Genomic DNA, 21,434 nt, shown 5'->3' on the forward strand with positions numbered 1-21,434 from the left:
CGACTTTTTTCCGCGAATTATCGCGAAAAACCTGAATCGCGTGACGTAGTATGCAGTACGAGCAGCTCACAATGTGTACGTAGCGATTTTAAAAATAAAAACTGAAAACAAGAAAAAAGGTATGTTGACGGCGTGCGCGCCATTCCCACCTTCCTCCAAGACGTTCGGGGGCTAAAATTGGTGAACGTCGGCTACGGATTCGCGGGCTCGTGGCTCACGCGATCAGACGGAGAGAAAGAGAGAGAGAGAGAGAGAAAGAGCAGCATTACACATTGCATAGACAGCGTATAATGCATCAGCATCACGGCACAATGAGAGGGGGCTCGTCTCTCGTCGCGATCGTGCGTATATACGTGCAATATATAGTGTGACTTTTACCACGCATAGCGCACACGTATCTCGAGAGACTGAGAGAGAGAGAGAGAGAGAGAGAGAGAGAGAGAGAGCAAGAGAGAGCCTACCTATATACCTTTACTACCCGCTACGACGTCGAGGAGTGTACTTATGGTGGGGGCTGAATAGTAGCGGCGGTGCCGAGACTGGAAAACCGAGACTGCAGAGCTGCTGCTGGCTCGATTCAAACGCTCGACCGACGCTCTACCGAAACGATCCTTCCTCCTGTGTTTCGAATCCCGTATACATCGCGAGCACACGTGTGTCATACGACTTGACGGACTTTTTAATACGAGCGAAATACAAGTGGGATAAATCGGAGCTCGATTCGCAAGGGTGTCGATTTATGTACGATTTATCTACATCTAAAGTGTCGCAGAAGATTAAATAATCAACTTTCGACCAACGTGAAGGATTATAAAGTGGACAGATAATACTACAGTGACGAGTTTTACACGTTAGTTCGGAGTCTGTGTGTCAAACGCGTGTTATACAAATAAAACGAGTTTGCTATATCGACTTTACGTAAGCTTTCGATCGTTGACGACGAAAAACTCAGTGCATTATATAGTTATATACGAAGACAAGTGCGCGATTGACATCGGTATTTTATACGAGAGTCACCGGTAAAGAAAAGCACGCGTGATACTATATATAAAATAAACACAAACCGATTGGGTGTTATCGGCAAAAGTTTCATCGAAGCTCCGACGAATGGATGTCAAGGAAAGAAACAGTGTCTCGAGCAGCTCGTGCGGATATCATGCTTCCTCGTGGGCAGCGATCTCGCTCGTCTGCGTCCTCCTGCTGCAGATCGGCACCGCGTCGACGAAAGCTGCGGCCGTCGATCAGGCGGATCAGGCGGATTTTTTGCTCGTCAGACCACTGCCCGATAACGATCAGTACGATCGCTTCTTGAGCTGGAACGGACTCTGCGTTAGAGAGCAGATCTCCGAGTGGGCGTAAGTTTCACACGGAATACTAAAAAAAAAAAGAAATTAAAAAAATAAAAAATGAAATGTGCACCGCTCTACCCCTCGCTATGCGATGGAGCGTAACGAAAGAGCCTATACCGAAATCACCGATGTAATTATCAAGTCGCTAATCTTGGCCCTTCCAAATCTGCCCATTAACGCACGCACGAGCGATTATTGTCCCTTTCCGGAAGAGACCCTCTCGCGCGCGCGTGTGCCTCTGTGCTTAGCCCATATATAGCAGTGTCATATAGTTTTGTATACACGCGTCGCGTCAGCCGGAATTTATATCGCTGTATGTATACGAGCAGCGTGCTCGCGTGCGCTGCATTGCCCGGGATTATAATTGAAAACCACCGCGATAATAAGCCCGCTAAATGTCGAATTCGGCAATTCCGACGCACCGCTTTCAATGCGTATAGGTACGCGCGCACTGCTCGAACAATAATAAAGATTTTATCGAATAATTTACTGCTCGTGACACGCGGGGCTATGCAGGACAATTGAAGATTTTTTTCGGCCCATGTATGTAGATGATTTTTAATCTATTTTTACGCTTGCCTTCGTTGAATCTACCGTGTAGTCCATGGTTTGCAGCTTTTGTACGAGAATTATTGCGAAGATTAAGTACGCGTGTACGCAACTAATTTGTGTACATGCCAATTTTTTTTCACGATCCAACGACACTCATCGAGTGCTAAATTACATATTATACATCTACTACGAGATGTTTCACCTGTTTTTTTTTCTTTAAATAGCCGACACGCGGATTCTTTTTCATACGTGCTATTAATGCGTTAATGAGTGTTGACATAACGCATACTCGATCAGATTCGTGGAAAAATCATTGAATAATGAGTACCATGTATATAAGCCATATATACAGCTCGAGTATACCAATATATCGACACTTGTATACGTTATGGGATGTGTGCGTACACCGGTAAATAAAACACATCATCGAGCTTTTCTCCTAACAAAATACACTCTAAATCCACCTACTGTCTCTTGGGTGTAAGTGTGGATAATCGTGCACGGTAGGAGACTTGGAGAGCAAACACGAAAGGCGCTAGGCTTGCGACTACTTTTCTAAAGACAAACAACAACAGCAACTCAACATGCTTACTGTACTTTCAGGGATCGGTTTAGTGGTCAGTTTGCCATTTCCCACGTGCATGCACGATCGTGCGTGTGTTCATTGTGCTCCCCTGCACTCTCTAACTCGAAAAATCATCCTAACTCGAGCCCCAGTCGGCTGAGTGCTTGGGCTTACTCACTTTTTCTCACTCTCTATGTGCAATGCGGTGCAGTCTAGAGGCAGGCGCGCGCTTACTTACTCGGCTCGAGAAAAGCTATATAAGCCGGATCGAAGCTTTGACGTAAGCTTGATTCGAGGATTATTGGTCGGAAATCAAGGCAACAACAGTAGCTCTCGATCGTCATTTTCTGCCTCCTCTTCTTTTCTTCTTCTTCCTCCTTTTTTTTCTCTTTTCTTTTTTAGTTACTCGCAGAAGAAGGATTTCGTTTATGTGTATACGTTCTCCGTGTGTTTGAAAAAAGCTTGTTTTGAGATCCAGTGAAATTCCTCTGGATCAAAGCTCGAGATTTTTTTGCTCTCTCTCTCCCCCTGACCCACGTCATCGACGAACATGGCGTGTATGGTTGAGCACGATGATGAAATCAAACAAAATAAAACAAGGATGAGGAAAAAGCCGCGGACGTTCAAAGTACTTAAATGAAAGGGCTCTCTGGGCAGGCGCGCTTTGGCTTACTCTTATTCTTCGTGGAGCGAAAGGTCGCCCCGCGCGCGTTTTATATTCGAGACGAGTAATGCCTTTTTTATTACAAAAGATTGAAAGTTCGCGATAAGGATGTAATCCGGAGTATAGGACGATTTATTTGCTCGAGTTTCTTATTTTTTTTTTTTTATACTCGAAAATTCTTTGCTCTTTCACTTCGTATTATACGTATGTATGAGCGCGCGTAAAACGTTATACGAGGATAAAGACCCCGCGTGCACATACTCGATACGTATACGTATATCGCAATTACGTATCTCGCTGAAGAGGCAAGTATACGAGTTTCGCGTAACTATAGTACGCTACGCTACGTGCATATATATTTCGCAGACGGGAACATCGATCAGGCGACGAAGAAACTCGCCTCATAATTCGAGACTCTGTTGTGTCGCGTATACATAACGATGGTCGGCACGGCGGTCGCGGACAATCGCTCGGCCCGTTTACGCACTCGGTACATGTACACGAGATAAAGTCCGAGCGCCGCGAGACAATGCGCGAGACTCGATGAAAGTACACGACCAACTGATAATAATCGATCGATGCGCATTTAATATGATGTTTATTCAACTTCGGCAGGGACTACGAGAGCAAGCAGAGCTTGATACTGCGCGAGATCTGGCCGCGCAACGAGAGCAGGAAGATCGTTCTGTTTTACGAGGGCGACGAGCTGACTCAATGCTACGACAAGCCGATCGACTTGGCCAAGGAGGCCAAGGAGCCCTGCACGAGGCAGATCGAACGCGTCAACGTCAGCGCCGAGGAGACGGCCGAGTCGCTGTCCTCGTCGTCCAGCGAGAAATACGTCAAGTTTTTTCAGGGCAAAGATCACGCCGATGCCGTCGTGGCTGACGAGTTTCCCTGGCTCTTTGGCACTTACACCGACATCAGGCAGAGATGCATGTGAGTATTTTTCCGATAAATAATATATCTTTTGCTTACGAATTAGTCGCGAGCAGTTGTGCCGATCGTAGAAATATTTCCATAATTTCAAAGCTTTGATCTACTTCAAAGAGGGAATTTTTTCCAACTATCCACCTCACTTTCTCCTGAGCTTATGTAATTCGTAACTATTTTACGAACATAATTAATATCCAATGTGATGATAAATTAACTGGGCTCAAAGAAAATAGATCCAATCAGATTAATTAGACGAAACACCGGTAATCATGTATGAATTTTTAAGTAGGTGCTACGTGTTTTACGACTTTTACATTGACAGTACGATTCGCTGACGTAACACTACATTTATTTTTCGCGTGTTAAACGTCAAATGAATAACAAAATTTAATACAATATAATGTATGAAAATTACACACCGCACGATTGACATTATATCACGCGCATCATTGCTTCTATCGCGCGCGATAATGTACTCGAGCCAAAGGACGCGCAAATATCGTCTCATTGACACGCTGTCGAGCGGCTATACCGCAGCATCAGCAATAGCAGTATCAGGAAGAGACGCCCAAAAATAATGATGTCATTTATCAATTCCACCCACCCACACTCATGCACACGCTCGGAGAAAAGTTGCGTACGTATCTCTCAGGCACAAAAGCTGCCCCCTGCAGCTGCAGAAACCTACATACACTGCCAAGCTTCCAATCCCATAAGCTATTTTCGCCCCCTCATATTGCTGCGCACAATGGCCGCGAGCAGCAATCAACCGCACACTAGAAAAAAAAAAGGAAAAAGAAAGTGCCACCCAGTCTCAGGGCTATCGACTTTCGAGGGTTGATTTCGCATGGCGCATTATAGCTGCGGGTGAAAAATAGTTTCTTTTATATGCGCTGTTATGTCGAGGCTAATTCGATCGTTTCAACTTGTTACAGAGGTCAGAGAGCGTCAGAGTCGAGCAGCGGTCCCGAAGCAAAATCATCATCGTCAACGTCGGTGGCTCTTCGGAATAATCACAATCGCTCGAAGCGCGGAATACGCGAGCTGGTGATAGCGCCGGGCACAAAGTGGTGCGGACCGCATCGATTGGCCTACAGTTACAAGGACCTCGGCGCGCTCGACGGCTTGGACAGATGCTGCCGGCGCCACGACCATTGTCCACGTGCCATCGCGCCGTTCTCCGAGAGATACGGACTCTTCAATTACATGCCGTTCACTCTGAGCCACTGCGGCTGCGACGAGAGGTGAGAGGACTAGAGAAAGAAAGATAGAGAGAGACAGAGACAGAGAGTTGACCAGCCCACCCGTGAACGTTTTCTTCGATATAATTTATTGAATGACGCCCGGCGTCTCCTTTTTTCTCTTCGCGTTTGATATGCGCGCGATCTCCTATTTATATACACACATACACACTTGTAATATAGGACACTCGGCCACTCGAAATCTTGCCCATTATAATTTATCGCCATTGTCTTTACCTAGAAGTCATTTGCCTTTTTCGACTATTTTTTTCCCATTTCATGGAAGTCCGATTGAATAATTTCGTGGATGCGCTGAAGCGCCATGCAATAAATTCAATAATAATATGATAATTGCAATACGTGAAAGTCTGACGAAAAATTTCGAAAGGTTTTGTATTTTATACGAACTGTTTAATCGATTTACCATGGTAATTCTCGAGCCAAATATTATTTTTTATATTATTGCTCGTTAATTCGATGATGCAACCTAATATTCTGTGGAGTTATTATATATTTTTTTCTCATTTGAGAATTTACTTTTGAAAATAAATTTTTTGAGATGATTCAATTGTTAATGACTATTTCTCATGCTCGAACTTCTCACGTTCAAAAGATAACCTCATCTTGAGACGAATACAAATAGTATTTAATTACATGATTACTCTGCACGGCTTTAGCCGCTCAGCATACTTAGATAAAAAATTACCTAGTTCGCGTGTGAGCAATGACTCATTTTGTTACATTTACATTAAAATAAAATCGATTTTTCGGGAAACCAAAAAATAGATAAATGCGACTCATTTTTGTATATCAATGAATGCAGTCGAATCATGTCGAAAATCGTCCGTTTTATCTCTCCTCGAGATCTATTACGGCTAATACTGCGCGATTGCACTCGCAGACAAGCGCTCAGACAATAAGATTCTCGGACGATATTTCAAATTTTCGATGTATACAGATCTCGAAACTAGCCATGCAAATATTTTTATTTTTATTGTGTTCGTATCTTGAGGGGAATATTTACTTCTTTTTACAGATTCCGTACCTGCTTGAAGATGACCGGCACGTCGTCTGCTAATCTTATCGGCAAGATCTTCTTCAACATGGTGCAGACCAAATGCTTCGTGCTGAAGCCTTCGAAAACCTGTATCAAGCGCTCGTGGTGGGGCAAGTGCGAGAAGCACGAGTACAAGAAGCAAGGTTATCTGCGCGACAACCTGTCGTATTAGAGAGTTCGTAAAACAAAACAACGACAATAAAAACAGAGAAAGAGAAAACACGAGTTCCGAAACGAAGTAGGGCTTGTGTCGATTTGTTAATTAATACACAAATTAATTGAGTCTGGACGAGGACTAAAACGGAGTGCGAATGTGGATATTGCATACTTATTATCATAGGCTTGTTTTTCTGTATAGATAAATCAAAAGCTAAAACTTATTGAAAAATCTGACTGATATCTTCTATTCAATTCGACTTTTATTCGGATGAAAAATCTAAAATCCGTCTACGCGTCAAGTTATAGATAGTAGATTGGAAAGTACGTATAAATCTAGTTTTTAGAAAATTCTCTCCAGTTTTAAGGTAATCATATCTGCACGGTTGAATCGATGTAACGAATTGCGCGATTGTTTTTACTCTTTCTAATATGATCTTCAGGAGATGTTTATTGATACATTTTTCAATACAAAAGGTCAGTTTTCACGATCAACCTACGTTTTGGATATATACCTATGCATCTGCGTGTGGTTGAAAGAAATAAAATAGAAATAATACGAAAATTGTGTCAATTTGTTTGAATCTATAATTAACTCGACAAGTAATACTGCCGATAACAATTATCTCGGTTACAATCGTCGATGTATCGTGACTGATTTTTTTAGTCAAGAATGCAAAATTAAGAGTATTAGTAGGATTTCGAATGCATATTTTGTACGTGTTTGGGTTTTTTTTTCAATTCAAAATATGTAAATATTTTGTAAATTTATATGCATTTAAAAATTATAATAAGCTCCGAATATGTATGTATAATTAAGTTGGATCAGTTTTAGTGCTATCAATAAATTTTAAGTTTCGCACAAAAGTATCTCAAGCGACGATTTTCAACGCTTTGATCAATCGAAATTTTAATCCTCTTGATCATTTATGACTTATAATGTCACGATAAATGAATACTATATATAGTAGAGACAATTTTGGTAATAATATTAATTAATTTTAAGAACTAGATTAAGATTGAAAGTTTTCTGATCACTAGTCATATTAGAATATTCGATACAAAATATCATGACAATTTTATAATTTTAAGATCAATAATCATTTTTACATTCCAATGTTATAATTTGCATTTCCTATATTCATTTTATACTTTACATGCAATTCTAATCAATTGAAAATCTATTTTTAATTAAAAATGAATATTTTTATTTGTAGCATAATTGTTTTTATTGAGCATGTATGTTTGGTTGTACATATGTAAATATAAAAGTTATAGTTATTACAGAATTTCATGCAAAATATTTTTAACAATTGTTTAATTATGTAAAGTGTATACTGATTTGATATTCCAATAAATAAAAATTATATTACTCTATTTAGTTTTATTAATGAATATAAATTTATTTTACCAAAAGCAAAGAAATGAAAAAAATAATAAAATGATAATCGTAAAAATGTTACAAAAAATTTAAAAACTTTCCCAAATCTTTATTCTTTGGAGTTAACAAAGATGACGAAAGATCGTAACTTCGAGAAAAAAATTTGCCCTTGCATTGTCTGCTTTTTTTACTTTGATTATTAAGAGAAAGTCAAGTGAATGAAGCTGCAAAAAATCCAAATCTTAACACTTAAAAAGTCATTATTGTCAGTGATGTAATTTTATCTGATCTTGCATCTGTTAATTCAATAAAATCACCGAAACAATCAACGAGATATAATCATGTAAACTTCAAATACTTTTTGAGTTAGAATGACTATGTTGTCGGCTTATACTTTGCTATTATTTGAAGAATAAAATCAAATAAAATTAACCCATTATAAGATCATTATCAATCTTGATCTTAAGTTTGGTGATCATTAACCTTGCACTACATCGAATGTGTCTGCAGAATTAATCTCTTGAATAACCAATATTTTTTATTATCAAGTAAAACAGGGTAAACATTACAAATCGACATAGTTCATAAATGTCGTGTATTGTATTGAATGACATTCTTGACACAGTTAGTAAATGAATATATCCACGTTATGCAGATGCGTCAAATTTTATTGTCTCACTCAGGTTTATTAAACTCCCTGAATAGTGCAACGAAGTATAGGAAACTTCCAATCCTGAAGATGAACAACAGCTTTAAATAATTTAAAAAAAACGAAGAATAAGCTGTCATTATCTATCAACGAAGCGTAATTTGCTCGCTTAACAACTTTAATTCCTTGATTTGAAAATTTCAATAAAATCCTGAAGTATGCCTTGCGTATCGTATCGCGCGCAAGAGAGGATTTATTATTATTTTCTTTTTTCATCGTCAGTCGAGTTATATCACGCGAGCGAGGCGCGATCGACTGCCTCGCGGCACTGATTGCGCGTGCGCCCCGCTTATCCCAGATCGCGACGGAATGATCGTTTATATCTATATATTGTATACGTATATGAGATATTGACACCAGTCAACAGTGTCAATACATCAAGGAAGGAGGATGGTATTAGAATCATCGATTATTACTCAGCGATCGTTTTTGTACGCGGAGAGTGCGAGCGGCGAGTGCACGCGCGAATAACAAGCAAGCTCTGGATTCGCCAAGTAATTGAATGATATAATATGAATGAGAAGTGTCCCCGCAAGCACAACAATGGTGTAACGGTCAACGAAATTTCATCATTTTTATAAGCGATAAAAACTATTTAAAAGTCAGCCGTGAGTCTTATTCTTCGTTTAACGCTCGCCGGAGACACACACCGGACAATTACGCACAACGCACAGGGGGACCGGCACGCGTTTTCACAAGCATGATGTCGACTTTGAGAATTTGTTGTGAGTATTTATGAGTTTTTTGCTTTTTTTCTAGTTGTTATTTCTAGTTATTGTGTTTTTTTAATAATTGTGGTGATATTTTTGAAAAAAGTGAACATTTAGTTGCAAAAAGTGAAAAAAGGTGTTTTAAGGAGAACCCGTAATTTAAATCTTTGCCTGAAAAAAATTGGATATTATTTGAAAAGTTTACGTGAACGTCGTGAGGCGAACAAACCCATGTAATCTACGTAGCTTTGTTTTCAAAAATATTTAGTAGAAATCTCAGAGGATGTGTTGAAAAATGTTCATGTTATTGAAGATTCTTTTGAGCACTGAGCTTTTCAAAACTTATTTAGCTTTCAAAATTATTACTACAGATTACTAGTTACAAAATTTTCATTTTCACCCAGTCTTTAAGTTTTCTCAAAATAAAAATTAAATATCTTTATAAACAATGATAAATAATTAGTTGAAACGAATGGTTGAAATGTGTGACTTGTCAAAAGGATTTATCTATCTCCTATAAAAACACATTCTTAATTAAATAAAAAACAGAAAATTTAAATTTATCCATCGCATGAATTGTCAAACTTAAAAGGTATCAAAAATTATGAACATTCGGTTTTAATACAATCAATTGCAGACAATGGCATGATAGAATATTCTAAAAATCATCAATCGCAATCAAAAATTCAGATTGAAAGATTAAAATGTCCGAAAAATGAATGATTTTTTTTTTCATTTTATTATTTCATTTATAGGTGGCCCAGTACGCCAACGATGGGTGTTTGCCTTCATGGGCTTTTTGGCCCTCGTCATGGCCTACGGTATGCGCGTCAGTCTGTCCATCGCCATCACCGAAATGACCATCAAACCCGAGAACAACAAAAAACTTCCCATCGATGATACATGCCCCATGGACGACGACTTGCCTCTTACGAACGTCACTTCCAGTTCCGGCACTTACAATTGGGACGAGTACACGCAGGTAAATCATCATACACATAAACAAATGTCAAGTTTAATCGGGCAGCGCGATTTTAAGAGGCAGATTATTAAGTACAAAATTCGAATTGACGATAATGGGATTCCTCCGTGTGATAAGATTGAGAACTATACGTGCAGATTAGGTATTTTCGATAATATTTCCTTGAACCGAAGATAAATTAAAGACAATCGATTAGCTTCGCTGGAGAATGTTCGATTAAGTGCTTAAAATGTATAAAAATAATTCATTCATTAATTAAAGTGACTCAACGTCCGGAGTGCAAAAAAATAGCAGAATGAGTCAGTGCCTGCGCATACTTTTGTATTCAAATATAAATAATCATCCCTTTGACTTTTTTAGGGCATTATCCTGTCCTCGTTCTACTGGGGCTACGTGATAACTCAATTACCCGGAGCTCTGCTGGCTGAAAAATATGGCGGCAAGCATACGCTGGGCTTCGGGATCTTGATCACGGCCGCTCTGACGATCGCCATTCCCGAGGCCATCAGGCTCGGTGAATCGACGGCCCTCATCGTGCTCCGCATATTCATGGGCCTGTCCGAGGGCGTGACACTGCCGGCACTGAACGTCATGCTGTCCCAGTGGGCGCCGCCGAGCGAGCGCTCCAAAACGGGCTCGTTCGTCTACGTCGGGGCGCCCCTGGGTGCGGTCTTCGCCACGGCCGTCTCGGGCCTCATCCTCAAGCACATGGAGTGGCCGATCGTCTTCTACTTCTTCGGCGGCATCGGGGCAGTCTGGTGGGTCATCTGGTGCTTCGTCTGCTACAACACACCGCGCGAGCATCCTTTCATCACGCAGGAGGAGGCCGAGTACCTGCACCAGCAGCTGAGCGAGCACGCCCACGTCAAACCGCCACCGGTGCCGTGGCGTCATCTGCTCACCTCGATGCCGCTCTGGGCCCTCATCGCCGTGCAAGTCGGCCACGACTGGGCCTTCTACACGATAGCCACCGACTTGCCCAAGTACATGAGCAGCGTGCTGCACTTCTCCGTGGAGAGCAACGGTTATCTGAGCTCGATGCCGTACATCGGCATGTGGCTCTGCTGCGTCGTCATGTCCTGGATCGCTGACCGACTCATATTCTCCAAAGTCTTGTCGATCACGGCGGTGAGGAAGCTCGGCACGACCATCGCCTCCATAGGCCCGGGCGTCTTCATAGTCATGGCCTCGTACACCAAGTGCGACAAGGTCTTGACCGTCACCATGTTCATTCTCGGCGTGACGCTGCTGGGCAGCGGAATACCGAGTCTGAAAGTCAACGCCCTGGATCTGAGTCCGAATTACGCGGGTACGGTGATGGCCATCAGCAACGGAGCCGCGGCTTGCACCGGCATATTGACGCCCTACATCGTCGGAGTTCTGACGACAGATCAGAAAATCAGTCAGTGGAGAATCGTGTTCTGGATTATATTCGGTATACTTGCAGCGACGAACCTGTTTTATCTGCTATTTGCCAGTGGCGAGGTCGCCGAATGGAACGACCCCGAGCTCATGAAGAGGAAAAAGGAGGAGAAAAAGAACATGGTTAGCAAGGAATTGAATGTATAAAAGCTGTAGTATTTATAGAGGGCCTCGAACAGGACGGCATATTTAAAAAATTTATTCGGAATATGCAGCATTTATTCTGTGATTAGCTGATTATCGAGTACTTGATTTCCAGTACTTAATGCATTAGGACTAAAAAATGTTTTTCACCAGCAAAAGAACGACGTCATTTTTATGTGATGTAGATGATTATTCAAATATCAGCTACGTAGTTAAAAAATTATACATTGTAAATAGAAGCGTACAATTTTGCACGATTTCATTGTAAATATACCATTGACATGTAGACATTCTATAAAATACATTCACATAGTTTTCTGCTTTAAAGATTTAATTAGTTTAGTCAAATACTAAGTTTATTCATTTCTATAGTTTTCTCAAAGAGAATAGCATTTTTTGTATTGTTGATTATAAGAAAAAATATAATAAAAAATCATTCTTTGAATTAAACCCAAACTTTAATCTTAATTATGTATTCTTATGATGATATAGCAGAAATGCAGTAAATTTATTGTGGTCTTATGTTTTAATACAAAAGTATACAACTTGGCAGTTTGCTGTATTTGCGCTCAATCTTATCAGCGACCAAACATATTCTGTAAGATAATAGCGAATATTTCATACTTTGTCTGGGGGACACATTCAGTCCAAGTTCTTATAGGTATGGTGTTACGTGTGATTCGTGATTGATCGGAAGAATGAATGTATTAAGGTTCTTGTGCTTTAGTTTATGTGCTACCAAGTGATCTATATAGGTCACTTAAAAAAAATGCCGATTTTCAAAAAAATCTGTAAGTTATATATTCATTCATCTATACTTTCTGTAAAACCTAAGATTAATTATTCAACATATTTTATTATAAACCTACAAGGTTCTTGTATGCCTCAACGATGGCTCATCGCTACTCTAGCATTTTTTGCATTTTTCAATGCTTACACCTTAAGAATATGCCTGTCGATGGCAATAACGAAAATGACAGTGCCGCTAAACTCTACCGAAAAAACGATCGATGAAACTTGTCCCGAATTCGATGATAAGGCAGTGAAATCGAACGTCACCATTCATGGTGGGACATTCGAATGGAGCGAATATACTCAGGTACAATAGTAATTATTATACTCTGAGATAAGAATTTAGAGCTCATAAAGATTCAAAGATAAGAACAGATATTCAATAATTTTCTTTGCAGGGAATCATTCTTTCCTCATTTTATTGGGGGTACGTGTGTACTCACATTCCCGGAGGTTTCCTGGCAGCTAAGTATGGGGCAAAATCAGTATTAGGTCTTGGAATCTTGTTCACAGGCTTGTGCACCATCGCGACGCCAGCCGCAACTCAAACGGGAGGCGCGAAAGCTCTGATCTTCATACGTTTCTTGATGGGCGCTTTCGAGGGTGTGATACAGCCAGGAATGAGCTGCTTGCTAGCCCAATGGATCCCATCTGGTGAAAGATCTTTCGTCAGCTCGTTCGTTTATTCTGGCATTAGATTGGGGATTCTCATCTCCTCGATCGTGTCGGGCATGATCATGAGCAAAGGCAACAGTTGGCCCTGGATTTTTTACGCCTTCGGTGGCATGACTATTATATGGTACTTGTTTTGGGTGATTTTCTGTCACAATAATCCACGTGAAAGCCCGTACATCTCGGAAGAGGAAAAAAATTACCTGCTCAGTGAGATGGAGAAGGATACTCATGAAGAGCATCCGCCTTTTCCTTGGAAACGAGCTTTGACGTCGAAAGCCTTCCTGGCTACGATCATCATGCAAACTGGCCACGATTTCAGCACTTATACGATTCTGTCCGATTTGCCCAAGTTCATGCACGATGTTCTGAAATTGCCCGTACAGTTGACCGGTTACGCGTCCTCCATGCACAATATATCAGCCTGGCTCTTTGGTACCCTCATGTCTTGGGTGTCCGACAAGTTGATAATTAAAAACTACGTGTCGATAACTAATGTGAGAAAAATTAATGTATTCATATCGAGCCTAGGGCCGGGTGTTATGCTCGTTTTGGCCACGTACATGGGATGCAACGTGGTAGGCGCCGTAGCTCTTATTACCATTGGTTTGACACTCACCGGCAGCTCGATTCCCGGCTTGAAGGTCAACGTGCTCGATCTCAGTCCGAATTATGCCGGAGAGTTGATGGGTATCTCGAACGGCATGGGAGCTTTTATGGGAATCTTGGCCCCCTACGTAGTCGGAGTTCTGACGCCAAATCAAACGTTCATGGAGTGGCGACTTATTTTCTGGATAGGCACGATAATTTATTTAGTGGCAACTTTAAATTTTATTATCTTTGGAAGTGGCGATGTGCAGAAGTGGAATGATTTGCCATCTGAAAAATCTAAAAAATTCAATAAAGAGAGTGTAAAACTTATAAAAATGCAAAACATTCGGGGTGCCGAGTCCCAATGATTGATTACAATATTATTCATGTTATTCAAAATTTGTGGACTAGTCAGTCGTACAACTCCTACCTATATGCAACCAAGCAGCGGCGTGTGTACAACGAGTTGCTCGTTCACCGTGTATTGACAAAGATATACACATTATGATCATACACATTATGATATAAAAATTACCGAATACTTGGAGTAAATTTGTAAATGTGAATTTTAATGTTTACATATTCTCTGAAATTTAACTCTTACAGTCTTTAGAGAAATAAGGGAATTTTTATTTTATTATAAATGAATTTTAATAAATTATTTAATTTAAGAAAACAAATCATTCCTTAAAATTCCATTTTCAACATTGAATTCTCACATGCTGAATTGTGAAATATTGATCATTGAAATTTTTTTATAAGCTGTAACTTATAGTTTAGAAATAGAATTTTCCAATTTAAAAACTCGATAGACATCGTAATACTAAGATAGTGAAAATGTAATAGTTTTTTATTTTCAGTCGTACTCGTTGAGATTGAGCATTTGTATTTTTATAAAGTAGTGAAGAGTAAAAAGTTATAAGTTCTTATTACTATCTAAGTGAACATTCTTGTAAAAATAAAAAATTGTATGATAAAAGCATTGAAAACGCAATTTACGGAATAAAAGGTTGAGGATTTAATTGAATTGTTGAACTTGATGTAATTTGTAAAATTATTATTTTCAATTAACTCATCTTATGAATTTTTAAAATGTATATAGAAGCTAGAGGCAACAAACTGCAAAATATTGCAAATTGCTGTGCGACTAGTTCAATGATGTAGCTTATATTAATTATTTAAATTTCCAATATCACAATGAAAATATTCTATCGAAAAGAACCTTACAATATTATTGCCAGATTTACGAATATTATTTAAATGATCCTACGGCTAGCAAACGGTGAAATTTATGTACTTAAAATAAATCTATCTAAAATTACTTAATGACATAATTCATATTTATAAATAAAATACAATCAACTCTACGGTTTTTAAACTATCTTATTATTGAAAAATACAAATTTCTATCCAAAACAAACAAAATAGTATTGTCCACGTTCACGAAAAATAATCGAGTAACGTTTATGTAAATGGAATTATTTTTCCCATAAAACCTTTTGATATTATTTATAAATAGTATCCAAATAACTAACTCGTGGATAAAAATCTTTGATCTCCAAAAGGAGATATCAAATACCAAATAATAAAATATTGTCCTCATTCAAACAAGCCTCCAATTATCAATCTCCTATCCGATTATTAAACAACTATCCAATCTATAAAGGGTTTCAACATTTTTGCCTGCTGATGAATGCATTTGCACGTACTATTTATGCAGTTTTGAGCAAAAAAAAGAGTTCATGCCAACTTTAGCTATTTCAGCAGGTGCAGGGGTTGCTATCTCCAGCTTGACATAGCAACGTAATATTTATTACCTTTTTGCTCGAATAACTTAGCTTACACTCATAGGAGATTTGATCGTATAACCAAGAATTCGCTCGAGTTTGCGGACAGAATTGTATAACTCTTCCTACAACCCCGAATGGATTTTTGATATTATTTCTGAAGAGATCTTGCAGCAATCTTGGAAGATTTTTTGACGTTATTTCTTAAAAATCAATCGTTTCGCGTACTCTATTAAACAGTTCACACTTGCATTTGATACAGCTATCGTTATTTATAATTAAAAATAAGTGCGGTTGTGTTTTCCAGCAGAAATGAATCAAATGCATATCAGATATTATTTATCTGCTGAGTAACATCACTTCACTCATCCATAATAACAAATGACAAAAATCTCCTTATTAGCAAAAAACCCGAATCACTCAGTACATGTAATCACTTTTTTAACATCTTAGATTTAAATAAATTAGATTATGCTATATTATGCTATACGAGCGTTTTGACTTTTTTGCATATTATTAAAGTAGTGTATTCAAGTCACTTACCATCAAACAATTATTCTGGTTTACCGATTTAATACATTAATAGAAAAAAAATTTTACAAAAAAAGTTTATTAGGGCCAGATATGAAAAAAATCAAATTTTTCTAAACACCAGTACTTGACGAGTTTTTAATTTAACCTTTTGACATTCCTCGACAGGTTAGATAGTACCAAGTTTATCTTAAAAATGTATGTAGAAAACTATTGTTACGTTTGTAAGTAACTTATCGTTATGGAGGCTCCTGCGCCCCAAGTCCAGCAAAGATACTTGACTTTTCTTAAAGATGAAGTCACGATTCTCATGGTATATTTTTTTGGAGGGTAACTAGAAAAAATTCGGAGATATTTTAATTCAAAGTTGGAACTTTTTGAGCTCTTGTAACATGGGCTCTGGTGGAGGGCGTCAATTTGATTTTCGAAGCATGATTTTTAATACAAAATAGAAATGTCCACATGAAAGGCTATGATGAGTTCAAAAAGGAAGTTTTTATTTTTTGCATGGTACCTTCAAAAACATCGGCGATCAGGGAAAAAATCAAGATATTTCAGGTTAAAGCGGAAAAAATGACCTTTTTTCAATGAATTTCAGGCTTTGCACTTCAACTTTACTAACTAGGAAGGCGCGGGAGCTTCCTTAAGTAGTACTTATCGTTACGTTTGTAAATAATGACAACTTATGCTAATACTTTAATATAATCCAAAAACTTCAGACAATATCTATTTTTTAGATAATTAATAAACTAGCACAAAATTGTCCAAATGGTAAATAATTAAGTAAATTTACGTCATTAAATAAAAAATTAAATCAGAAAAGGTTCTTACATCAAATTTTCGATAATGTAATGTTTTTGAGATTAAACTTCCCCACTCGGCATACATTTTTTGTATTATGAATAATATTGAACGGGTTTTGATTTTTTCTCTGTTGAGAGTCAAAGAGCCAATCAAATTTATCTGATAATAAGATAAAAAGTGTCCGAGCGCAAAGTATAAATATACAGTTTGATGTTAAAAATTTACACACAACGTGAAGGACCTGCGCTGAACAATAAGAGTTTCTTGTTTTCATCATTTGTCGTTATTCGAGTAATTATTTACATCACCCGGTTTCAAGTGGTACTATACTACTTTGTCCGTTAAAGCTCCAAAGTTTACGTCAGCATATCCTCTTAATTACACTTTTCGATAAAGATAACTCACCTAGACGCTATTAGAAATTGTAGTCAAAGTCTCTTTAGTTGCGGCAGTTAAGAGCGGTGCTGAACGCGAGTATATATACTTTGACTGTAAGTTGTATCGGCAGTTTGTGAAAGCCATCGTTGCTGCGTGGACACGCGCACCAGACACCGAAGTGTGAAAAAGCTCGGGACTCTCAGTTGAAAGGCATCAAGCGTCGAACGACTACAAGTGCAATCCATAGCAAGGAACTATGGAATCGTATCAAACACACGATCACAGTTGACTATTACTGCTACTCGCTGCGTTCGCCATTGTCATCGATTGACAATTATTTACGTCTTGTTTCCAGACATAAACAAGATTTGTGAAAGATCAAAGGATTTTGAAAAAGAATTTTAAATTGACAAAAATGCTGTCTCGCTGGGCTGGTTGCTGTGAGTAAACTTTCTACATTTTTTTCGTTAAAAATTTCTAAATTATCAGTGTTCTCGCGATCGATCTTGCAGTAATGACTTCATCGATTGTATCTATTAACGGAATTTATCAAATCTAATCAAAACAAATCAAGTTGTATCTGCTAATTGAAAAAAAAAAACAATTCGCGAGGCCGAAAAAGATTTCAATCAAACGTATCCTCGTTGTTAATAATAGAATTCAAGTTTGACTTTGTAATTTTTGTGTCGAACGCCGACAGGTATCGCAGTGCAGCAGAGATGGGTTTTCGCCGTGATGGCTTTTTTGGCCTTGTTCAACGCTTACGCGATGCGCATGTGCCTGTCGATCACGATCACCGAGATGGCCCAACCGGTCAACTTTACCCAAGAGATGATTGACCTCGAGACCTGCCCAAATCTCGATAATCAGCTGGGAAACGGCACGAGCGTCACCGTCACTGGAGGTGGCATTTACCAATGGGATGAGCATCTTCAGGTATGTGTATATAAACACAACACACATATGATGATGATAAATTAGCACGCGTACGCAGGCAATAAACCTCGTGTTTCCGCGGCAGAATATAAGAAAACATACAAACGTACAGCATTGAAATTGCCGAGTTACGTAAAAGAGCTGTCTTGGCTTGTCTGCTCGATTGTTGAGGGAAAAAAAGAAGAATGATTAGACTCGTGCGCGCTATTGACTAGACACATGTGCTCTTGTATATGTTTTTATTATTTTCTAGAATTCACTCATAAAAACAGGCGCGTCATAGATATCGTAATATTCATGCTGTACGCATAGATTGAGAATCGATTATGAACGCCGCGTCGATCTATTTATTAACGCGAGACGTTTCCTCGCTAATTTCGTGCGATCGCATTTAAGCTGGTCGATGCATCGCATCCATTACCAAGCAGTCGCCAAGCAATTGACACTTGAAAATGACAAGTAGCTCGGCAGACTAAATGCTTGGCAATAACGAACGTAAACAGGGGAACTGTATTTATAACGTCGAGGCGCCACGAGATAGTTCGCGCGCGCGCGCGTGCAAATTGAAATTATATACGTATCAGTAAAACTTTGTCGAGTCACATGTGATTTTACATTGTACTTTTTCTTGCTCGTGACAAAAAAACTTCATTTTTATCGTGTCGTTACACGCACGATTACGAGTTTTACGGAGTATACGAGTTTTATTAGAGATAATTTGTTGAACTTAGATACGGACTCGAAGCGTAGTATTGAATAATTATTTTATAAATAGACATACGTACGCTTATAGGATTTTTTCTTTATTGAAATAGCCATATAGGTCGATTCGTGCGCCTTATCATAGACGCGCGTTTATAATATCGATAGTCCTGCGTGACGATAAACAAATTATAAAAACACGTGCACGTGCTCGTTAATTCAAACGACACGTTCTACATCGCTGACGATTGCATCATGGCGCCGCGCGTACAATATACGATACGTACAATCAATTAAAATGAATGAATTATTCGCAGGGCATCATTTTATCGTCGTTCTACTGGGGCTATGTCATCACCCACATTCCTGGCGGGCTTCTGTCGGAGAGATTCGGCGGCAAGCATACCCTCGGCTGCGGACTGCTGTTCACCGCCATCTTCACCATCATGGTGCCGCTGTGCGTCCAGTGGGGCGAGTCGACGGCCCTGATAATCTTGCGAGTGCTCATGGGCCTCGCTTGCGGCGTCATCTTCCCGTCCCTGAACACGCTGACGGCTCACTGGGTGCCCCAGCAGGATCTCTCCCTCATCACCGCCCTCATCTTCATCGGCGTGGACCTCGGCGCGATCGGAGCCACGACCCTCTCGGGCATCATTCTCAAGCACTACAGCTGGCCCATCGTGTTCTACTTCTTCGGCGGCGTGGGCCTCCTCTGGTACGTGCTCTGGCTCGTACTGTGCTACAACGACCCGGAGGAGCACCCGTTCATCTCGAAGCGCGAGACGGCCTACCTGAGGGAGGCCCTCAACGGCCACACGCACAAGAACACGCCCTCGGTGCCGTGGAGGCACATCTTGACCTCGCCGCCGTTCTGGGCTCTGCTGGCGGTGCAGGTCGGCCACGACTGGGGCCTGTACACGCTGCTCACCGACCTGCCCAAGTACATGAAGAACGTCCTCAAGTTCAACGTCGAGACCAACGGCTACCTGTCGGCTCTGCCGAATCTCTGCTCGATCATCTACCTGCTGTTCATCTCCTGGGCGACGGACAAGTGCGTCAGCGCCAACTGGGTGTCCAAGACCAACGCCCGCAAAGTCAACACGTCCATCTCGACGCTTCTGCCGGCCGTCTTCATCATCGGCGCCTCGTACGCCGGCTGCGATCGGGTCTCCGTCGTCGTCATGTTCACCCTTGGCCTCACCTTCATGGCCAGCAGTCTGCCCGGTATCAAGGTCAACTCGCTCGATCTCAGCCCGAATTACGCGGGTACGATCATGGCCCTGACCAACGGCGTGGCCTCGTTCACGGGCATACTCACGCCCTACCTCGTCGGCGTTCTGGCACCGAATCAGACTCTCAGCGAGTGGAGGATAGTCTTCTGGATCGTCTTCTGCGTCTTCTTGTTCACCAACACGGTGTTCTTGCTGTGCGCGAGCGGCGATGTGCAGAAATGGAACGATCCGGCCTTCCTCAACAAGGAGCGCCAGGAGAAAGATAAAAATAAAGCCTGAATCTCGACATGATATTATTTATTAATTTTGTATGACTTTTTTTTTAAATATACGTATATTTGTATACAATTCCATATAAATACGACGAATGTTTTGTTTTGATTTTTTTACAACTTTTTATAAGCTTTAGTTTTCTACTTACTATCGATCATATTTTTCTATAAATTCAGTCGACGGCGACTGAGATATTACTATAGTAAATAAACACTGAATATTTGAAAAACTCGCATGGAGAAATTTAAACAAAAACGTAACGTTGGCATTTATGAATGATACGAGTTGATCTCATTAAGTAATTAATACTCGTGCGATTACGAGGAAGATCTTTTAGTTTAATCAGTATCTGATATTATACTCGCTTTTAAGATCGATATCGATCGTTTTTTGCCTATAATTTTTAATTGCATTATATGTGTGCGCCAATTCAATTTCGCAATGTTGTGCAGAAGAAAACAAAGCTCGTGAAAAAATATTTTAACTCAATTATTCTCATGTTGATCCATTAATTAGCAAATTCATTCAAATAAATAAAAGTTGATTAATTGAACAAATATTATTCTTTAATACTCTAAAATCCATTTTGCCTCAGGTATTTAGTGCGTCTTGAAGTCAATTATTACCTCCAACTTATTTTTTTACTTCAATATAATCTTATTTATACAAATGATTAGAAAGCCGAACAAATAGAAAACTTTGATTACTACACGAATTTGTTTTTGTCGCCTATAGGTTCCATATATTATTATCATAAAGATATCCAACTCTTTCTTGTTGAACGAAAAAGACAGACAAGTAGAGAGAGAAAGAGAGACAAAAAAAATTGCTAGCCTACGATTTGTAATAAATATATCGTTGCGTTCAT

The 21,434-nt window shown here is 39.6% G+C and overlaps 4 protein-coding genes across 4 annotated transcripts; all 4 read left to right on the forward strand.

The window, feature by feature from the left end:
- The first annotated feature begins 570 nt into the window (after positions 1-570).
- Positions 571-7,575, forward strand: LOC106650022. The gene is made up of 4 exons (XM_014367796.2): positions 571-1,355; positions 3,746-4,069; positions 5,002-5,310; positions 6,344-7,575. The coding sequence occupies exons 1-4, from the start codon at positions 1,108-1,110 to the stop codon at positions 6,534-6,536; spliced, it is 1,074 nt and encodes a 357-aa protein (XP_014223282.1). The 5' UTR covers positions 571-1,107; the 3' UTR covers positions 6,537-7,575.
- Positions 7,576-8,955: 1,380 nt separating this feature from the next.
- LOC106650013 (sialin-like) lies at positions 8,956-12,300 on the forward strand. The gene is made up of 3 exons (XM_014367780.2): positions 8,956-9,335; positions 10,076-10,302; positions 10,663-12,300. The coding sequence occupies exons 1-3, from the start codon at positions 9,311-9,313 to the stop codon at positions 11,869-11,871; spliced, it is 1,461 nt and encodes a 486-aa protein (XP_014223266.1). The 5' UTR covers positions 8,956-9,310; the 3' UTR covers positions 11,872-12,300.
- A 192-nt stretch (positions 12,301-12,492) lies between these two features.
- LOC106650054 (putative inorganic phosphate cotransporter) lies at positions 12,493-14,493 on the forward strand. The gene is made up of 3 exons (XM_014367834.2): positions 12,493-12,659; positions 12,741-12,967; positions 13,059-14,493. The coding sequence occupies exons 1-3, from the start codon at positions 12,599-12,601 to the stop codon at positions 14,289-14,291; spliced, it is 1,521 nt and encodes a 506-aa protein (XP_014223320.1). The 5' UTR covers positions 12,493-12,598; the 3' UTR covers positions 14,292-14,493.
- A 2,851-nt stretch (positions 14,494-17,344) lies between these two features.
- LOC106650023 (sialin-like) lies at positions 17,345-21,114 on the forward strand. The gene is made up of 3 exons (XM_014367798.2): positions 17,345-17,863; positions 18,124-18,359; positions 19,379-21,114. The coding sequence occupies exons 1-3, from the start codon at positions 17,839-17,841 to the stop codon at positions 20,570-20,572; spliced, it is 1,455 nt and encodes a 484-aa protein (XP_014223284.1). The 5' UTR covers positions 17,345-17,838; the 3' UTR covers positions 20,573-21,114.
- The last annotated feature ends 320 nt before the right edge of the window (positions 21,115-21,434 follow it).

Source organism: Trichogramma pretiosum, unplaced genomic scaffold, assembly GCF_000599845.2.
Source record: "Trichogramma pretiosum strain Unisexual culture from Peru unplaced genomic scaffold, Tpre_2.0 scaffold15, whole genome shotgun sequence".
Lineage (NCBI taxonomy): Eukaryota > Metazoa > Arthropoda > Insecta > Hymenoptera > Trichogrammatidae > Trichogramma > Trichogramma pretiosum.